The 17,868-nt window shown below is 33.8% G+C and overlaps 1 protein-coding gene and 1 pseudogene across 4 annotated transcripts in view; one reads left to right on the top strand and one right to left on the bottom strand.

The window, feature by feature from the left end:
- Positions 1 to 4,840, top strand: part of LOC110287012 — a 5,555-nt pseudogene extending 715 nt beyond the window's left edge.
- Dmd (dystrophin) overlaps positions 1 to 17,868 on the bottom strand; it is a 2,293,239-nt gene that overhangs the window by 1,357,593 nt on the left and 917,778 nt on the right. For all 4 annotated transcript variants that reach the window (XM_029473189.1, XM_021152893.1, XM_029473188.1 and 1 more), the window contains exons 20-21: positions 16,390 to 16,631; positions 10,137 to 10,317 (exon numbers count right to left, since the gene is read on the bottom strand). In XM_029473189.1, the coding sequence (XP_029329049.1) occupies positions 10,137 to 10,317; positions 16,390 to 16,631 (423 nt within the window). The remainder of the gene's footprint in view (positions 1 to 10,136; positions 10,318 to 16,389; positions 16,632 to 17,868) is intronic.

The raw sequence follows: 17,868 nt of genomic DNA, 5'->3' as shown, positions 1-17,868 counted from the left end.
TTTGGATTTATTTATTATATGTAAGTACACTGTAGCTGTCTTCAGACATTCCAGAAGAGGGCGCCAGATCTCGTTATGGATGGTTGTGAGCCACCATGTGGTTGCTGAGATTTGAACTCTGGACCTTCGGAAGAGCAGTCGGGTGCTCTTACCCACTGAGCCATCTCACCAGCCCCCCAATTTTATTTTCTTTTAAAACCTATTTGGTGCTTACAAGCTCATTATTTTGTAAGATTTTAATTTTGTTATTTTTTAAATCTATATTGTCCCTGGTGTGTGTGTGTCTGTATCTGTGTGTGTATGTCTATACCTGTGTGTATGTGTGTGAGAAAGATAGTCCATGCAACATGTGCCATAAGAATAATTCATCAGATCCTCTGTAGCTGGAGTTACAAGTAGTTGTATGTGGCAGAACATAGGTGCTGATAATTGAATTCAGGTCCTTGTCAGGAGCACTGTATATTCTTGATAACTAATGTAGCATGTTTAACCACTAACCCCAGACTTAGTTTTTTAATTCATATAAACATTGAATTTCTTTTCACAATTGATCAGAAAATTTGTTTATTCATAAACACAGGAGTCTGGTGAATAGTGACAGTGCATGGAGACATTAATTATAATGTGGCAAAGGTCTGAGATAGCCAAATAGTAGTTTTTAAGATATTTGCTGGATAGGTCATAGATTTCATACAGATTGATTTAATTTAACATGAATATTTATATTTTAGAAAAGAATTTATGTTTCTGCCACAGTAGTGGTTAAGGAAAATAAATTACATATATTAGAAGTTTGCCAGACATTTTATTAATCATTTAAATAGTATTCAGATGATGAATATATGTCAGGGTAAAGAATTATGCATACAGAGATCAGCAGAGATCAGTAATAGTGCTTTTATTAGTAAGAGACTGGCAAAACTTTATGACACATAACAGAATAATTTCTCCTCATTTTTATATACATAGGCTGGTTAGCATGACAATTAGGAAATGATATTCTTCATTTAATAAAACCTAGATGTAGATGTAACTGTAGATTTTGTACATTCAGTGAATCCCTTAAGTTTTTTAGTTTAGACATCATCGGTAGAAATGTGGATGAGAATATGTTTGGAAGAAATAAACAATGGAATCTGTTTATGATTTCCTATTTAGGCAATTACTTCCTACATGCTTGGAGCACCAGGAATGCAGCTAGTGAAGCTCTAAATATCTCTGGATATTTAAATTGTAATTGCTGAATCCAGCTATGAACTAATAATTACTGAAAAATAATACCTATTTGAGTGAGCATTAGAGAAACATATGTGGACTACACTGAAAGTGACAGAGGCAGTTGCAGAAAAAGAAGGAAAGAAAGTAAGGGCAGGAAAATAATTTCATATCAGGTACAAATGAATGAACAGAATTCTAAAGAAAAATATTAGAATAATCTAAGTTCTACCCAAAAGTAATTATACACACTATAGTTCTGCAATAAGAGAAAGCAAATATCCTCCTAAGAGTTTGAATGACTGAAGAATTATTATTATTATTATTATTAAAGTATTTTCATCTATGAGAACATTCAAATACTATTGAGTTTCAAGACAAATCTTCTCTTCTGCATATTGACCACCAGTTGAACCTATACCATTAATTGAAAATACTTTCCTTTTTTCATTGTATAATTTTCTCTTCTTTTTCAAACATCAAGTGACCATGGGTGTGTGGGTTTATTTTTGGGTCTTCAATTCTGTTCCACTGATCTACCTGTCTCTGTACCAATACTATGTGGTTTTTATCACTATTGCTCAGTTTGCTCAGGGATGGTGATTCCCACAGTTCTTTTATTGTTGAGATTTTTTCTTTTGCTAACCTGGGTTTCTTTGTTATTCCAGATGAAATTGAGAATTGCTCTTTCTGTCTCTGTGAAGAATTGATGGGGATTGGATTGAATTTGTAGATTGCTTTTGGTAAGATGGCCATTTTTACTATATTAATCCTGCCAATCCATGAGCATGGGAGATCTTTCCATCTTCTGAGATCTTTTTCAATTTCTTTCTTCAGAGACTTGAAGTTCTTATCATACAGATCTTTCACTTCCTTAGTTAGAATCACACTAAGGTATTTTATATTGTTTGTGACTATTGTGAAGGGTGTTGTTTCCCTAATTTCTTTCTCAGCCTGTTTATCCTTTGTGTAGAGGACGGCTACTGATTTGTTTGAGTTAATTTTATATTCTGCCACTTTGTTGCAGTTGTTTATCAGCTGTAGGTGTTCTCTGGTAGAATTTTGGGAGTTGCATGTGTATACTATCATATCATCTGCAAATAGTGATATCTTGATCTCTTCCTTTTATATTTGTATCCCTTTGACCTCATTTAGTTGTCTAATTGCTCTGGCTAGAACTTCAAGTAGTAACAGAAGAAATACGAGGAGAGTGGGCATCATTTTCTTGTCCCTGATTTTAGTGGGATTGCTTCAAATTTCTCTCCATTTAGTTTGATGTTGGTTATTGGATTGCTGCATATTGCTCTTATTATGTTTAGGTATTGGCCTTGAATTCATGATTTTTCCAAGCCTTTTAGCATGAAGGTGTGCTGCATATTATCAGGTTTTTTTTTAATCATCTAATGAGATGATCATGTGCTTTTTTTCCCTTTTATATAGTGTTTGTTTATATAGTAGATTATGATAGTGGATTTTTGTATATTGAATCAACCTTGCATCTCTGGGATGAAACTTACCTGATTATGGTGAATGATGGTTTTAATGTATTCATGGATTCAGTTTGCAAAAATTTTATTGAATGTTTTTCATTGATATTCATAAGCAAAATTGGTCTGAAGTTCTCTTTCTTTGGTGGGTCTTTGTGTGGTTTAGGTGTCAGTGTAACTATGACTTCATAGAACTAATTAGGTAGTGTTCTTTCTGTTTCTATTTTGCGAAGTATTGGTATTAGGTTTTCTTTGAAGGTTTGATAGAATTCTGTACTGAAATCATCTGGCCCTGGACTTTATTTGTTTTTAAGATTTTTAATGATTTCTTTCATTTCCTTTGAGGTTGGGTTTAGATGGCTTATCTAATCCTGATTTTAACTTTGGTACCTGGTATCTGTCTAGAAAATCATGTGTTTCATCTCGATTTTATAGTTTTTTTGAGTATAGGCTTTTGTAGTAGGATCTGATGTTTTTTTTTTATTTCTTCAGTTTCCATTGTTATTTCTCCCTTTTCATTTCTGAGTTTGTTAATTTGGATACTGTCTCTGTGCCCTCTAGTTGGTTTGGCTAAGGGTTTATATATTTTGTTGATTTTCTCAAGGACCCAGCTCTTGGTTTTATTAATTCTTTGAATAGTTCTCTTTGTTTCTACTTGGTTGATTTCAGCCCTGAGTTTGATTGTTTCCTGCCATCTACTCCTCTTGGGTGTATTTGTTCTTTCGTTCTAGAGCTTTTAGGTGTGCTTTTAAGCTGCTTGTGTAGGATTTCTCCAATGTCTTTATGAAGGCACTCAGAGCTCCAAGTTTTCCTCTTTGCACTGCTTTCATTAGGTATGTTGTTCCTTCATTTTCATTAAATTCTAAAGTCTTTTAATCTCATTTGTTAGTTATACATATATTTCATTGTTGAAGTATAAATATAACAAATTACACACAACAATTATACCAGGGTTGGTAAAATATGTAGGTTATGTTAAAGAAAACTTCAACATTAGATTCACCATATAAAAATATTAAACTGGAGCTGAGATCTTCTGAGAAACGCTGGGCCTCTTCACACAGAAGTAAGGGCAGAGGGATCGGCCCTGTGCCATTTTCTGTGACCTGGAAGTCAGCCTCATGTTACCAACCTGGTGGGGCAAACAGGACAGGGATTTGGGGACCCATAGCTTAATCCAGGGTCTTTGCCAAGAGCTGTAAGTTGTCATTGAATCCAGGCTAAGGGTGAAAAGAGTGGTGTTAAAAGAAGAATGGCAGGATGAAGATTTTCTTATACATTTACCAGAATATGATAGCATTGAAGCAGATATACCAGATGTAACTCTGCCACATAGCCAGCCTGGCTCATTAGAAGTTAATGGAAACAAAGTAAGAAACTAATAGCATCAGACATCAGCCTGATCTTGGATCCTAATGAAGGCTCTGTGAAGTCGGATGATTTAGATGAAGGTGAAGTTAACCTGGAAGGCTTAGTTTACCCAATCAGAGAACAATGATAAGTTGAGTAGGAAGATGATCTTCCCATACTAAAACTACTGAAGTCATTAGGAAAGGCTCCATTACTGAATACACAGCTGCAGAAGAAAAATATTGATGCCACTGCACATGTTCAGAATTGGAGAGCAGGACTACAGTGTGACTATGTAGGCAACCAAACTCTATACAAAAGGTATTACCCATGGAATTTATTATGGGAATGGCTTAAATTCCATTGTTGTATTTTCTGTCTGTTTTTAGTCTGAAAGTGGTCAGTCTAACTATAGATATTTAATGGACAACCTCTTTAAATATGTTATTGGCATGTTAGAGCTCTTGGTATCAGAGAACTACATGACTTAAATGGTGCAACCACTTGAAGGAAATTGTTTGGTCTGGGATGGTTCAGAAGATGATACCAGCAAATTGATAGATGATTAAGGAAAAACCTAAAGTTTCTAATCATTTTTCACCATTCTTGGTTTATGCAAATATTTCTGGATGTTAAAATACCATTTATCAGTTTAAAATTCAGCCAGGAAGTTAGATACATCTTTCCTTTGGCAGAACTGGCAGAGCTTGTTCCCATGGGATATGTGCAGCATAATTGAGTGTGGAAATCAAGTTGATCAAGAACTTAATGGAAAGAAGAACCACTAAAAAGTGAGTAGGAAGTTCAGTGTCCAACCCAGGTAAGACAAAGAACGCTGGGGAGGCAGGGCTGTAGTGCATCCTAGTGCACTCATGACTCAAGTGTTTATGTAATCTGTTACAAAATTTACTTGACTTCTTTTCAAATGGACTATAGTAAAAGGGACTGTTCACTGCTGTCATGGTTTGCAACTCTTGAATTTAGCCCTATAATGACTAATTATATTGGAATCATTTTATATTGTTAAATAGCAGAGAACTATACTTTATATAAAGCAATCTTTACATATGTTTATTTGAATGATTCATTTTCAGTAAAATATATACATAAAATGAAAAAGGAAAGAAATTATTTTTTTATATTTTTCAGTGTGTACATATCTCCTGGATGGATATGCAAATAAATATGACTAGGATTTTAAATGGGCATGCACGTCTTTGTTTTTTGAAGGGTTGTATACATATTCTGGGTAATGTAGGCTGGATTGCCCTTTAGCAAAGACAGGTAATCTGACACCAAGAAGTTCTAAGGTTATGCATGTGATATAGGCAGTAGTTGTGGCCTGAACTTCTGACCTAAATCTTACTGTTTCTTAGTGTGGTGAAAGGGCAGGCAACTGAGTGACTTTTTTTCTCTTTAAAGATGTGTTAGAACCAGAACTAGAGATTTTGAGAAGCTACTAGCTAGGGTTTGTATATAAGTATATAAGGGACATTTTACTTTACCCAAAATGAAAATTGTTTAAAAAACAAAAAACAAAACAGAAAGACAGACAGGAATGAAGGAAGGAAGGAAGGAAGGAAACTCTTAAGATATGTTTACTAATGTGAAATGAGTTGTGTCATGTGTTCGTGAAGCTGTGAGTATTGCAAAGGTTTCGACGATTATTCATAATCAGCTGCACCTGTAGAGCAGATGGGTTGCTACTGCAATGCTCTCATAGTGGGGCATTGTACCTGAGAATTTCTTTGTAACTTCCTTGACCACAGTGGTATTTGGCGTAAGCAGATGGGTGTTTGTGTTTCTATAGGATGGTGTGACAGAGCCAATACATTGGTTGGTTGTGTGAAGCACTGCTGCTGTGCACTCAGGATGACATTTGCTGTATGTAAGTTTTTAGTTCATGTGATTAAGTACCTTCACTGAGCATTGAAATAAATATTATTTATGCCTCCAAAAGAATATTAAATTGAGCTTATTTCTTATTATCCAGTCTTGGTTCCAGTTTAATCATTGTATATCAAATACGTGTGCTGAATTATTATGTTCTCACAATGTACTACATAAATATGTACACATAAATGCCAGTCTGGTTACCAGAGGTTATTCAGTGGAGATCTCTGGCCCAGCCAGGTGGAAAGCTTCAATCGAAGGGGAAAGGGAATGACAGGGAGGTGGAATTGCCTCAGCTGCCTCTGCTGCTGTTGCCATAGCTGCTGCTGCCACTGCTCTGACTCTGCTGCCCCAGAAGCAGCTGTTGCTCTGAGATGCTGTACTGGCTGCACTGAGCTGAGTGAAGTAGGACTAAGCCTGCACAGCCTGACTAGCCAGTGAGCAGTGCCAGTGTAGCTTCTGGTGGTGAAAGAATTGGGAGAGCATTCTCTTCCTAGGCGGCATTACAGCTCTTGTGACAGATGCTTTCAGACAATAGAACAATTCTCACACACCTTTATTCCTTCTGAATAGGCTCTTATATACAGTTTGAGGGTGGCTTGGAATCTGACAGTAGGTGCTTGTTCTGAGATATTAAGGATGCCTCAGTTACATGTGGAGGGGTTTGGCAGCACTACACTATGTGACTGTTAGCCACAATTCTCTCTGGGGGAGACGGGGGGGGGGTTGTGGTTATGTGACAGGGGCTTGGCGCTGGGTATCCCTTCAGGATATCCGGGGCTTCAAGCCTTAGCGTGACCTTACAGGGCTTCCTCTCACGGTCCAGCAGCCCACCTTAAAACTAAAATTATTATCAAATACATTGGAAATTATAAAAATTGTATATGTATCTTCAAAAAGGAATGTGACACTGATGTGGTTATACAGTATGTACAGGGTTTAAATATAAACCTGTAATATATATATATATATATATATGTGTGTGTGTGTGTATGTATGTATATATTATATATATTTATATTTATATAATTATATATAATACATATTTACAATGGTTGTGTTCAGTTAAACATAAATATATATTTGGAAGCAAATAATTTATACATTTGATAAATGAGAAGTATATATTCATATTTGTTACATTATGGAACAACCCAAAGTAATGTTAAATTGAGAATGATATATTGACTATTTACTTCTGTTTTAAAATAGCATACATTACCTAAAGCTAAGATCTTAATATCTATATATTTACAGATAATAGTAAGTAGCTACATAAGCAGATGGGAAAAAAAAAAGGAACACATGAAAAAAGTCTTTTACTGAGACATAATAAAGTAAAAAAAAAAAAAACTAGACAAAACTTTTAATTTAGAGCTATAAGAATTAACTACAATTCGTCTTATTTAGAACCTTAATTCATTTTCATACAATTGAACGTTAGTTACAAGTCAAAAATCTTGAATATATTACCATAGAAAGCATTTTAATAGTTATAAAATTTTATTTTCCTATCTCTGGAAAAGAGAATTGTCATTCCCTATAACATTGGTGATCTTGTATCTACAATATTACTTCCTTAGGGACTCCATCTAATAGTCATTTTTATCCTTGTCATGAGTCTACTTCAAAGTGATCTCACACAGCATCCCTATTATTTCCACCTTTTTTTTCTGTTTTTTTGAACTTATATTCCATTTATTATTTTATTCATCAGCAGGAGTCTTTTTTCCAGAAATATGGATATAGTTATCCAATTCACTTCAATTACACTAAATAAATATTTTACCAAGCACTCATGGACAAAGCAAATGTCAAACTAAATTGGTCTTCATCCTTCTGGTAATAAGCTAGGTCTTTCTGACTTCCTTTACTTTTCCTGGTCTCTTCTTTAACCTTGATCAAATTTCCTAGTTTCTGTTCCTCTCAAAACACTTTCTCTAATTTAGTACATAGAGAGCACTTGGTTATGTTATATGTTATGTTCAAAGGACATCTCTCCAGTATTATATGTCCTAACTCTTGTATTATTACAACCTTTGATAGTATCATTCAGATTTTTTTGTTTCAATAATCTATTTTCAAAGTTTCATAAGGACATAAATACTGCTGAATAATTTTATAGCACAAACCATAATTTGCTAACTCAATAAATTTGCAAATGAATCAAGATCAATGACTTGTGATCATCAGTAATTATGCCATGATAAGGGCATAGTAAACACCTAGACACTGAAATGAACAGAATGTATGTTATCATTTGGTATACTTTTCTTTTGCAATGTATTTCACATTTGCTTCAATAGTTGTTTTCCAGAAGAGTAGGCAAAATTATTAGAAATACTCTTATACATATGATTGTGTGGCAAATGTGTTCTCCCTGTGCCCCATTGAGCCTTTCTTTCTAGCCCATCTACATGACTTTTGACACTTGACCACCCAGTTGATTCCAAGGACACACTAGGCTGGGAACATAAGTCAGAAAAGTTTTACAAATAATTTTCGTGTGTATACCAATGATTATATGGCATGATGATTATATCAATGAGTACTTAATCAAAATAAATAGTATTTTTTTTACATTATAGTAACATAAAAATCTCAGCTATCAATATGGCTATGCCTGAATCCTTTCAACTGAAGATTGAACCTAGTAGGCATATGAGAATTAAAATAACTTTCTAATTAGTTAAGATGCTCAGATATAGAATACACTTTCCAATTATTTGATTTTAAAGGAAGTTTATGTATTAATGAAAAAATAAAATATAGTGATGCTAAGATGAATGAAAAACTAGATTATTAATATATATATATATATATATATATTTTTTTTTTTTTTTTACTCATTTGAAGCTCATCAGCAAATATGTTGCAATCCACTAGAGGGAGCTGATATCATTTTAAAGTTTTACTGACTGATTTCCTAAGAGAAAAATAAACCCTTTAGTAAAACTGTTTTACAAAGTAGAAGAAAAAAGAAGCATATTGTAAACTTAATTTTATTTAAATAAAACGAAGCTAGAAAAACTAGCAAGGCTTCATTCATATCCAAATTCTCTAGAAATGTTTTTTTGTTGTTGTTGTTTTGTTTGGTTTTATTTTTGTTTCTTGTTTTTTGTTTTTTTGAGACAGGGTTTCTCTGTGTAGCCCTGGCTGTCCTGGAACTCACTTTGTAGACCAGGCTGGCATCAATCTCAGAAATCTGCCTGCCTCTGCCTCCCGAGTGGTGGGATTAAAGGCGTGGGACACCACACCCGGCTCTAGAAATGTTTTAAATACCATTAAAAAAATATTTACAAAGGCAATCAGGAAGAAAACACATGCATTATTGCTCTACTTTTATCTTCTATTTCATTAAGAAAACAAAGAAAATAAAAAGAGGATTTATGTAATTACTGAGTTCCAAAATTAAAATATAGCCCAAAGGATAATTTGTCCTTTCCTAAGATTCAGTTCCCACAAGGATGTAGTTCTCAGATGACCTGACAGAGCATCAAAAGATACCTGTACAAATATCTCCACCTACACAAAAGAAAATATTGTGAAAGTCTACTGAACTGGTCCTTTATTTTTAACAATGCTCAAAACTCCTGATTCTGGAATTCATAACCCACTATGGAGAAGTTTTATCTGTAAAAATATGGTTTATTTGCCTTTATCCAAAGGCATCAGAATGTTGAAGGTGAGAAAAGATGCATTTTCTTGTACAATGTGAGTATTTTGAGTATTTTTGGAAAGAGGAAAATTCCATTGTTTATAGTTCTTAATATTTTATTCACACATAACCCATTAAAAGAATCGGACTGAAGGGGATGAAGGGGTTTGCAACCCCATAGAAGGAACAGTAATATCAACCAACCAGACACCCCAGAGTTCCCAGGGTCTAAAACACCAACCAAGGAGTACACATGGAGGGAACCTTGACTCCAGCTGCAAATGTAGCAGAGGATGGCCTTGTTAGGCACTAATGAGAGGAGAGGCCCTGGGTCCTGGGAAGGCTCGATGCTCCAGTGTAGGGGAATGCAGGGCCAGGAGGTAGGAGTGGGTGGGGCAGGTGGGAGAGCACCCTCATAGTAGCAGTGGGAAGGGAGATGAGATAGAGGGTTTAGGGGTGGAGGACCAGGAAAGGGGATAACATTTGAAATGTAAATAAAGAAAATATCCAATTAAAAAAGTGTTTTTACTTACTTGTCTGTAGCTCTTTCTCTCTGGCCCTCACACCATCAAAGATGTGATTAAAATGATTAGTGAAGGCCACAAAGTCTGCATCCAGAAACATTGGTCCCTGTCCCTTTTCTTTCAGTTGTAGGGTCTGAATTTTTAATTGTTCAATTTGAGGCTGAAGAGCTGACAGCCTGTTGACTTCATCCTGCAGCATAATTCAGAGTATTAAAACTATGTAACTTTGAAACTTTGCATACACTATATTTTCACAAAGAAAGTTGTTCATAGCAAGTGATAGGAGATCAGGTTAATGTCCTTAACAAATATTTAAGAAATATCCCTAATAATACTATTGTAATGCAACTTACCAATTTAAGAAGACCACAACACTTTGCTCCTTTTGGATCATCATATATGATATACTTTAATTTCAGAATATTATCGTTTAGACTATTAAAGAACATGGACATGTTTGTTTGCAACATATTTTAATTGACTAAAAATTTCTAAAATAAATCATATAAAGACATTTTTCTTTTATCTTTTTTTCTTCAAAATTGTCTTTAAATTCTAAGGTCATTGAGTGGATAATTTTCTATTCATATTTGTAAAATATAAAAAGCATATACTTAATATAGTATATGAATTTATAAATCTCTATATAATATAGATTATCGTGCCTATCCAATAATATATATATATATATATATATATATATATATATATATATATTTACATATGATATAATCTCTCAATTTATCAGGTCACATTTCTTCTTCTTAGTAGTCAATTATTAATTACCCTTTTAACTAGGAACTGTCCATGTTACCTACTTTCCTGTCATAAATAGTATTCAAATCATAGAATCTGCTTTCAATATCAACTTTACACTGCTTTGAATGATAAATATACATGTACAATGCTTTCAAGTCTACTATAGTACTCTCTAGCTCCATGTGGTTCTAAGAAACTCAAATGTGGGTAGTATAAATTGAGGTACATTAATTAGATGAAAATGAACACTAAATTATGAAGGCAGAACATGAAATATTTATAATATAACCACTTAAATGCTGATTAAACCTTGCAATGATAGTTTTGACTAATAAGGCTACATAAAACATATTAATGGATTTTCTTTTCCAGTTTCCTTTTATATTTCCATTGTGTTCTATTGTTTGACAGTTTCCTACAAGCCCTGAATAAAACTTGGTTGTTTTTATTCATCTTTCCCACCTTTCATTCCTCTACTTCTTAGGTTGCCCAAACTGTTCTCTTTAAAATATCCCCCTCCTAGCCATTGAGTTTATGTTTAATTTCCTACCAAAGTTGGGGTGGAATATTATTTACTGGAGTAAGTAAATAATAAGTCCCTAAAACCCTGAATAAAATGACACCCCATCCCTGAGCAAATACTACTATACAGGTCATCAAAAAGGGGTTCTGCCACATTGGCTTCCTCATGAATAAATAGTTAATATTTTAAATTATTCATGAATATTAATACTTTAAATTATTCATACCATTTGAATTTGGGATTTGTATTTTTCAGTTATATTGTTTGCTATATAATTATTTTAGTGTCATTTTAGTAAGTTGTAATGAATTTATATTATTTCCTATATAGTTTACTTATACCATAACAAATAGTTTTAAATTCTCCTTCTTAATGCATTTTTACCATGCTTGCTTACTTACAATTCATGTCTATGCTAACTTTCTAAAGTACTTAGATTCATTTAGTACTTAATATGCAAAAATCATGATAATTAAAATTAAAAATGAGATCATATGTTAATTAGATGGAGAGGAAATTTTTAAAATTATAGCAATTAGTAACTAAATTTAAATATGAGCTTAGCGGAAATCAGACTAAAATGGCAAAATAAATTGTTGATTTTGGATACATGTATGCTTATCTGGAGAATCCTATTTTATGACTATTGATTTGAGGTATGTTTTCTTACAAATTCTCTCATGGGGGCAAGAATATAAAAGGGTTTTGTGGTTGGTATATGCATGGTCCAGGGAGCAGCACTATTAGAAGGTGAGGTACTGTTAGAGTATATATGGCCTTTTTGGAGTAGATGTGCAACTCTCAGTGGGGCCTTAAGGCCATCATCCTATCTACCTGGAAGGGAGTATTATGCTAGCAGCTTCAGGTGAAGATGAGGACTCTCAGCATCTCCTGCATCATGCTTGCCTGGACACTGCCATGTTTCTGCCTTGATGATACAGGACTGAATTTCTCAATCTGTAAGCCAGCCTCTATTAAATATTGTCCTTATAAGAGTTGCCTTGGTCATGGTGTCTGTTCACAGCAGTAAAACCCTAACTGACTCAGAAGTTGATATGAGGGACTGGGGTATTGCTGTTGATAGGCCTGACCATGCTTTTGTCTGGGCAATGGTATTTTCTTCTGATTTCAGAATATATAATGAGAAGTTGCTACTGACAATTTACTTTAGAATTTGAATTTTAAAGACATAATTTTCATTTTGAAATGAACTGTTCAATTTAGAAAACGTGTTAACAATTAGCCATTGTTTACAGAAAGGGAATTGTTGTCCTTATTCCATAGAATAAGACATCATCCATGAATGTGTATCTGACATTGAAATTCAGTACATTTAAATAACACCAAATAGGAGCCTTTTCCCCCTCAGGAAATGTAAACGTATTTCTTACAAATCTGAGAAGGCTTTCTTGCCTCTGCTATACTAGAGAATGAGCTTAATTCATCTTCTAATATTTTAAAAGGTTCAAAGTAAATAATGAAATGAACTCAATAAGAAATTGATTACCAAACACCAATATGATTTCACTAATATAATCTTAGTTCATCAGTGAATGACAGTATTCTTATGCCACTAATATTTTATTTATACAAATTAATAAAATTTTAAAAACCAAAAGTTCAAACAGAAAGGAAAAAGATGAGAGAGAGAGAGAGAGAGAGAGAGAGAGAGAGAGAGAGAGAGAGAGAGAGAGAAACAGTACTAACAGGATTGGTAACTTTCTTAGTGAGTGTAGTAAATAAATAGTTTCATATTGAATAATTCCATATTAACAGAATATTTAATATATGTTTATGGTTTCCTTTTGTGAGCTAGATTAAAGTAGGCTCATTTCTCTCAGTTCTATGTTCTTTTGTCCAGTAAGTTAGCCTTGACACATCTGTTTCACACCCGACTCAATTACCCATCTATTTTCAGTACTCATATCATAAGCCTATTTTTGCATGTGTGCGCTCTATTTTTCCATGTTTCTGGAGTTTCTGACCACATCATTCTTTATTTAACATCAAGTTATACTAAATACACAGTGCAATGTTCCTCCATTAAGGAAGCTGCCTGAAGGTTTCGGTCTATATCATGTTCTCCTTTTAAATGTTCTCCAACATTGTTCTCCAACATTGTATAAAGTTTGATACCCATGGTAGTGCTTACAATATTTTATTTAATTGTTTGCCTAGCATCTATCTTCTTTACTCTGGATAAATACAATGAAAACAGGGTCAATGAAATGTCCACCTTATCTTTTCTAGATCTTAGAATTTTATACTTAATTGTGGCTCCTCAAAATACATATGCTGAGACCTTAACACTATATTTAGAAAAGGGAATTTGGGGAGACAATAAAAGTTGCAGGTAACTAACTTATAAATATTATAGGGCTGGTTTGTTTACAAAATGAAAGATCTGTTTCTCTCACTCTTCTATTCTGCCCATGCACATGAATTTTGAAATGTCTAGAACATACCTGGGAGTGAGTAGACAGTCACCTACAAAGCACTGATCAGAAATGAATCCTGACAGAAATTAATTTTACACTTTTGATCCTCCAGAACTGTGTAAAAATATTCACATTGTTTATCGGATCCAGTCTGTGCTACTTGTTCTGTCAGCAAGCTAGCAAATATACACACTATCATTCTTCAAAACATTATAGGTAATTAATATAAAAGTTCATATACAAGCATATTTTATAGGAGCTTTTGCCTACATCTGCATTTCATGAGGAAGGTAAGGTGATACCACCATTATATATTGGCTCATTAAGATAGGACCTCCGTATATTGTAAGAGCTTTCATTGAATGAAAAAAAAAAAGTCCTCCTGATGTTACCCAGTAATTATACCACCACACCTGTCTTCATCATGCTTTTGTTGAAAAAACACTGCCTGTGCACTATACTTCAGATAAATGGAAAAACAGGCTCTAGGCTCTATTATCTAGGTTTTTAAAATCTTCTTTATTTTTGTTATTATTATTATATTTTCTTTATATACATTTCAAATGCTATCCAGAAAGTTCCTTATACCCTCCCCCCGCCCTGCTCCCCTACCCACTCACTCCTACTTCTTGGCCCTGGCATTCCCCTGTACTGGGGCATATAAAGTCTGCAATACCAAGGAGTCTCTCTTCCCAGCGATGGCCAACTAGGCTATCTTCTGCTACATATGCAGCTAGAGATATGAACTCTGGGGGTACTGGTTAGTTCATATTTTTGTTCCACCTATAGGGTTGCAGACCTCTTCAGCTCCTTGGGTGCTTTCTCTAGCTTCTCCATTGGCGGCCCTGTGTTCTATCTTATAGATGATTCTGAGCATCCACTTCTGTATTTGCCAGGCACTGGCATAGCCTCATACGGGACAGCTATAACAGGGTTCCTTCAGCAAAATCTTTCTGGCATATGCAATAGTCTCTGGGTTTGGTGACTGATTATGGGATGTATCCCCGGGTGGGGTATTCTCTGGATAGTCCATCCTTTCATCTTAGCTCCAAACTTTGTCTCTGTAACTCCTTTCATGGGTATTGTGTTCCCTATTCTAAGGAGGAATAAAGTATCCACCCATTGGTCTTCCCTCTTCTTGATTTTCTTGTGTTTTGCAAATTGTATCTTGGGTGTTCTGTTTCTGGGCTAATATCCACTTATCAGTGAGTGCATATCTAATGACTTCTTTAAAATATCTAGAAATAAAATTCTATAGTTTGTATGTTTGCTTATTAATGCAAAGATGTTTTGCAGGGAATTCTTTTTTGTAAAACTATATTTTTGAGTGTCTTTACTGTGTAGGAAATTTACTGAAACTAAAGAAGAAAATTAAAATTTTTTTCCTTGTTTCAGAACTTATTTATATTTCACAGTAACATTTGAGTTAAGTGTTTTTTCCAGGGCAGCACTGTCAGCTGCCCATCTCCAGACAGCCTTCACTTAAACCATTCTTGTTAAAAGCATACAGATTAATTTCTCTTTATACTATACTATATATATATATATGTATATATATACACACACACAAACACAAACACATACATGTATATTTAACTTAGCCTCTAATCAAGTTCTTGTTTTGTATGAATAGCATGCCACTAACTCTAAGAACTGAGGAAGGCCAAGTTCTTTTCAGAACTATTAATTCTTCATTTTTATTACTTGAACATGAGCTCTTTTATTTCCTTACATGGACCCTTTAGTGCCACTTCTACCTTGTTTGCTCTCTCTCTTCTCATGACCCAGGAGATTTTCAGATCAGACCTCCTTATTCTTTGCCTCCTAATTAAATCTACTCAGTGGGGAGCCATGTCTAGATTCTTCAGGCAGGGAGGATGATAAAATTGGTTATTTTTCTTGCTCTATTTCCATGCAGGAGCCTTGGGTTCACTATCAAGGCTGTGTTTATTATAAGTCTCTCATTCTCTCCTGGGTTTTCAAAAATGTTTATACCATTTCTTTGTGGCTCTAGAGAGAGAATAGCTGGGCTTAACTTGGTCTTTCTTTGAGGTTCATCTATAGAGCAAGGACATTAGAAATACATCTCTTTGAGAAGAAATACTACTCAAAATTTCCAGTCTTCTATGTGCCATTAGTTTTATAGATTTCTCTTTTATCTCATTGTACCCCATAAGCTTTTTCTAGCTATTTGTTTTGCATATAATTTTTCATAATGTGACAGGGTTTTTTACATCTGAAAAGAGTTTCAGAGCACTACCTAGTCTTTTATAAGAAACATGTTTTCTATGCTTCCTATCTCACCCATCTGTAAAACTGACAAAATCAAGTAGCCATGTAAAAATTGCATAAATCAACTCGAATTATCACATCAATTCAGTACTTATTTAAACTGATATTCTTCACAAATTTTGATCTTCACTGTACAGAGCTCAATGTTTGGGCGTTGAAATTCTCATTACCAGAGTTTGCTTTGGCCCTCTTGCAATTTGCCAAGAAACACCTTTTGATCATGCTTAAAGTGGAAGGAGGAAAACCTTACCTTACAAATTTTTAACTGGCTTTTAATTGCTGTTGGCTCTGATAGGGTGGTAGACTGGGTTTTCAACAAGTTTTCAGCAGTAGTTGTCATCTGTTCCAATTGTTGTAGCTGATTATAAAAGGTAATGATGTTGCTTTGATACTCTAGCCAGTTAATTCTCTCACTCAGCAATTGGCAGAATTCTGTCCACCGGCTGTTCAGTTGTTCTGAAGCTTGTCTGATACTTTCAGAATTAACACCCTCTACAAAGAAAACCAAAATAAATATCCCATGAAGCCACAGTCAAAAAGACATGCTCTGGAAACCAATGACCTTATAAAAAGTAAATAAATAAATAAATAAATAAATAAATAAATAAATATAATATGTAAAATATATTCAAAACTGTTTGGCATATAATAATTTCAAACAAACTCATTAAATTATTGATGAAGTTTCGAAGGGTCATATCTAATTTGAGACTGGAAATTGTTAGATATGAATCTTATCAAAGAACATAAATATCCTGAAATAACAAATAAAGAGATAAACAAAAGAATAGAAAAGATTCAAAGAACAGAAAAACTGACCAAGTTTTAATGAGGGTTGATTGTGGATAACTTGTACTCTAGATGCTTGTAAATAAATTTTAAATACAATATGTATTGTTAATATACATTATAAGACTAACACATAGTTTCATTAAAAATAGTTCTTAGGGGTATTGTTTGTATGGTTTTTGAAAAAGAATATATATATGTATATATATATAATTATTCCCTTTTTATTCAGTAATTTCTCAAAAAATATAGGACTATTCATTGACTCATGATGTAAAGCAATCATTTGAAAAACTAAGTTATCTGAAAAAATTTTCATTTATAAATGTTGTTGTTTATCTACAGATTTCAAGTGGAAACACAAGGATACATTTAATCTCTGTAATACCCACTTTATGTTAGAGAATACAATTATCTTTTAGATATGTATTAGATGATAGAAAATGTATAAGTTCTTAATTATCTGGCAATGTGACATATGACTAAGGCAATTTATATACATGCTACAGAGCAAGAAAGTGTAGCAACCTCATAATATATAACCAGCTAACACAAAGATTATAGAGTTAGTTCACAAAAATAAGATTTTTATAGATACACTAGTTTAGATGAAACCCCCTTAATAAATTGTAGCATATCTTACATAGATTTAAAAATAGATTAAACCTGATATGATACATTTTTAAAAACAATTATATTGGCACTCATAGTTATTTTGAAACACTTGGTAGTTGGAGATTTCCTATTCCAGCATTGATGCACAGGCTTTCTCAGCATCTAACGAGATGATCATGTGGTTTTTGTCTTTGAGTTTGTTTATATACTGGATTACGTTGATGGATTTCCATATATTGAACCATTCTTGCATCCCTGGGATGAAACCTACTTGGTCAGGATGGATGATTGTTTTGGTGTGTTCTTGGATTCAGTTTGCAAGAAC

This window comes from Mus caroli, chromosome X, assembly GCF_900094665.2.
Source record: "Mus caroli chromosome X, CAROLI_EIJ_v1.1, whole genome shotgun sequence".
NCBI classification, from domain to species: Eukaryota; Metazoa; Chordata; class Mammalia; order Rodentia; family Muridae; genus Mus; species Mus caroli.
This window is presented reverse-complemented; position numbering and strand designations above follow the sequence as displayed.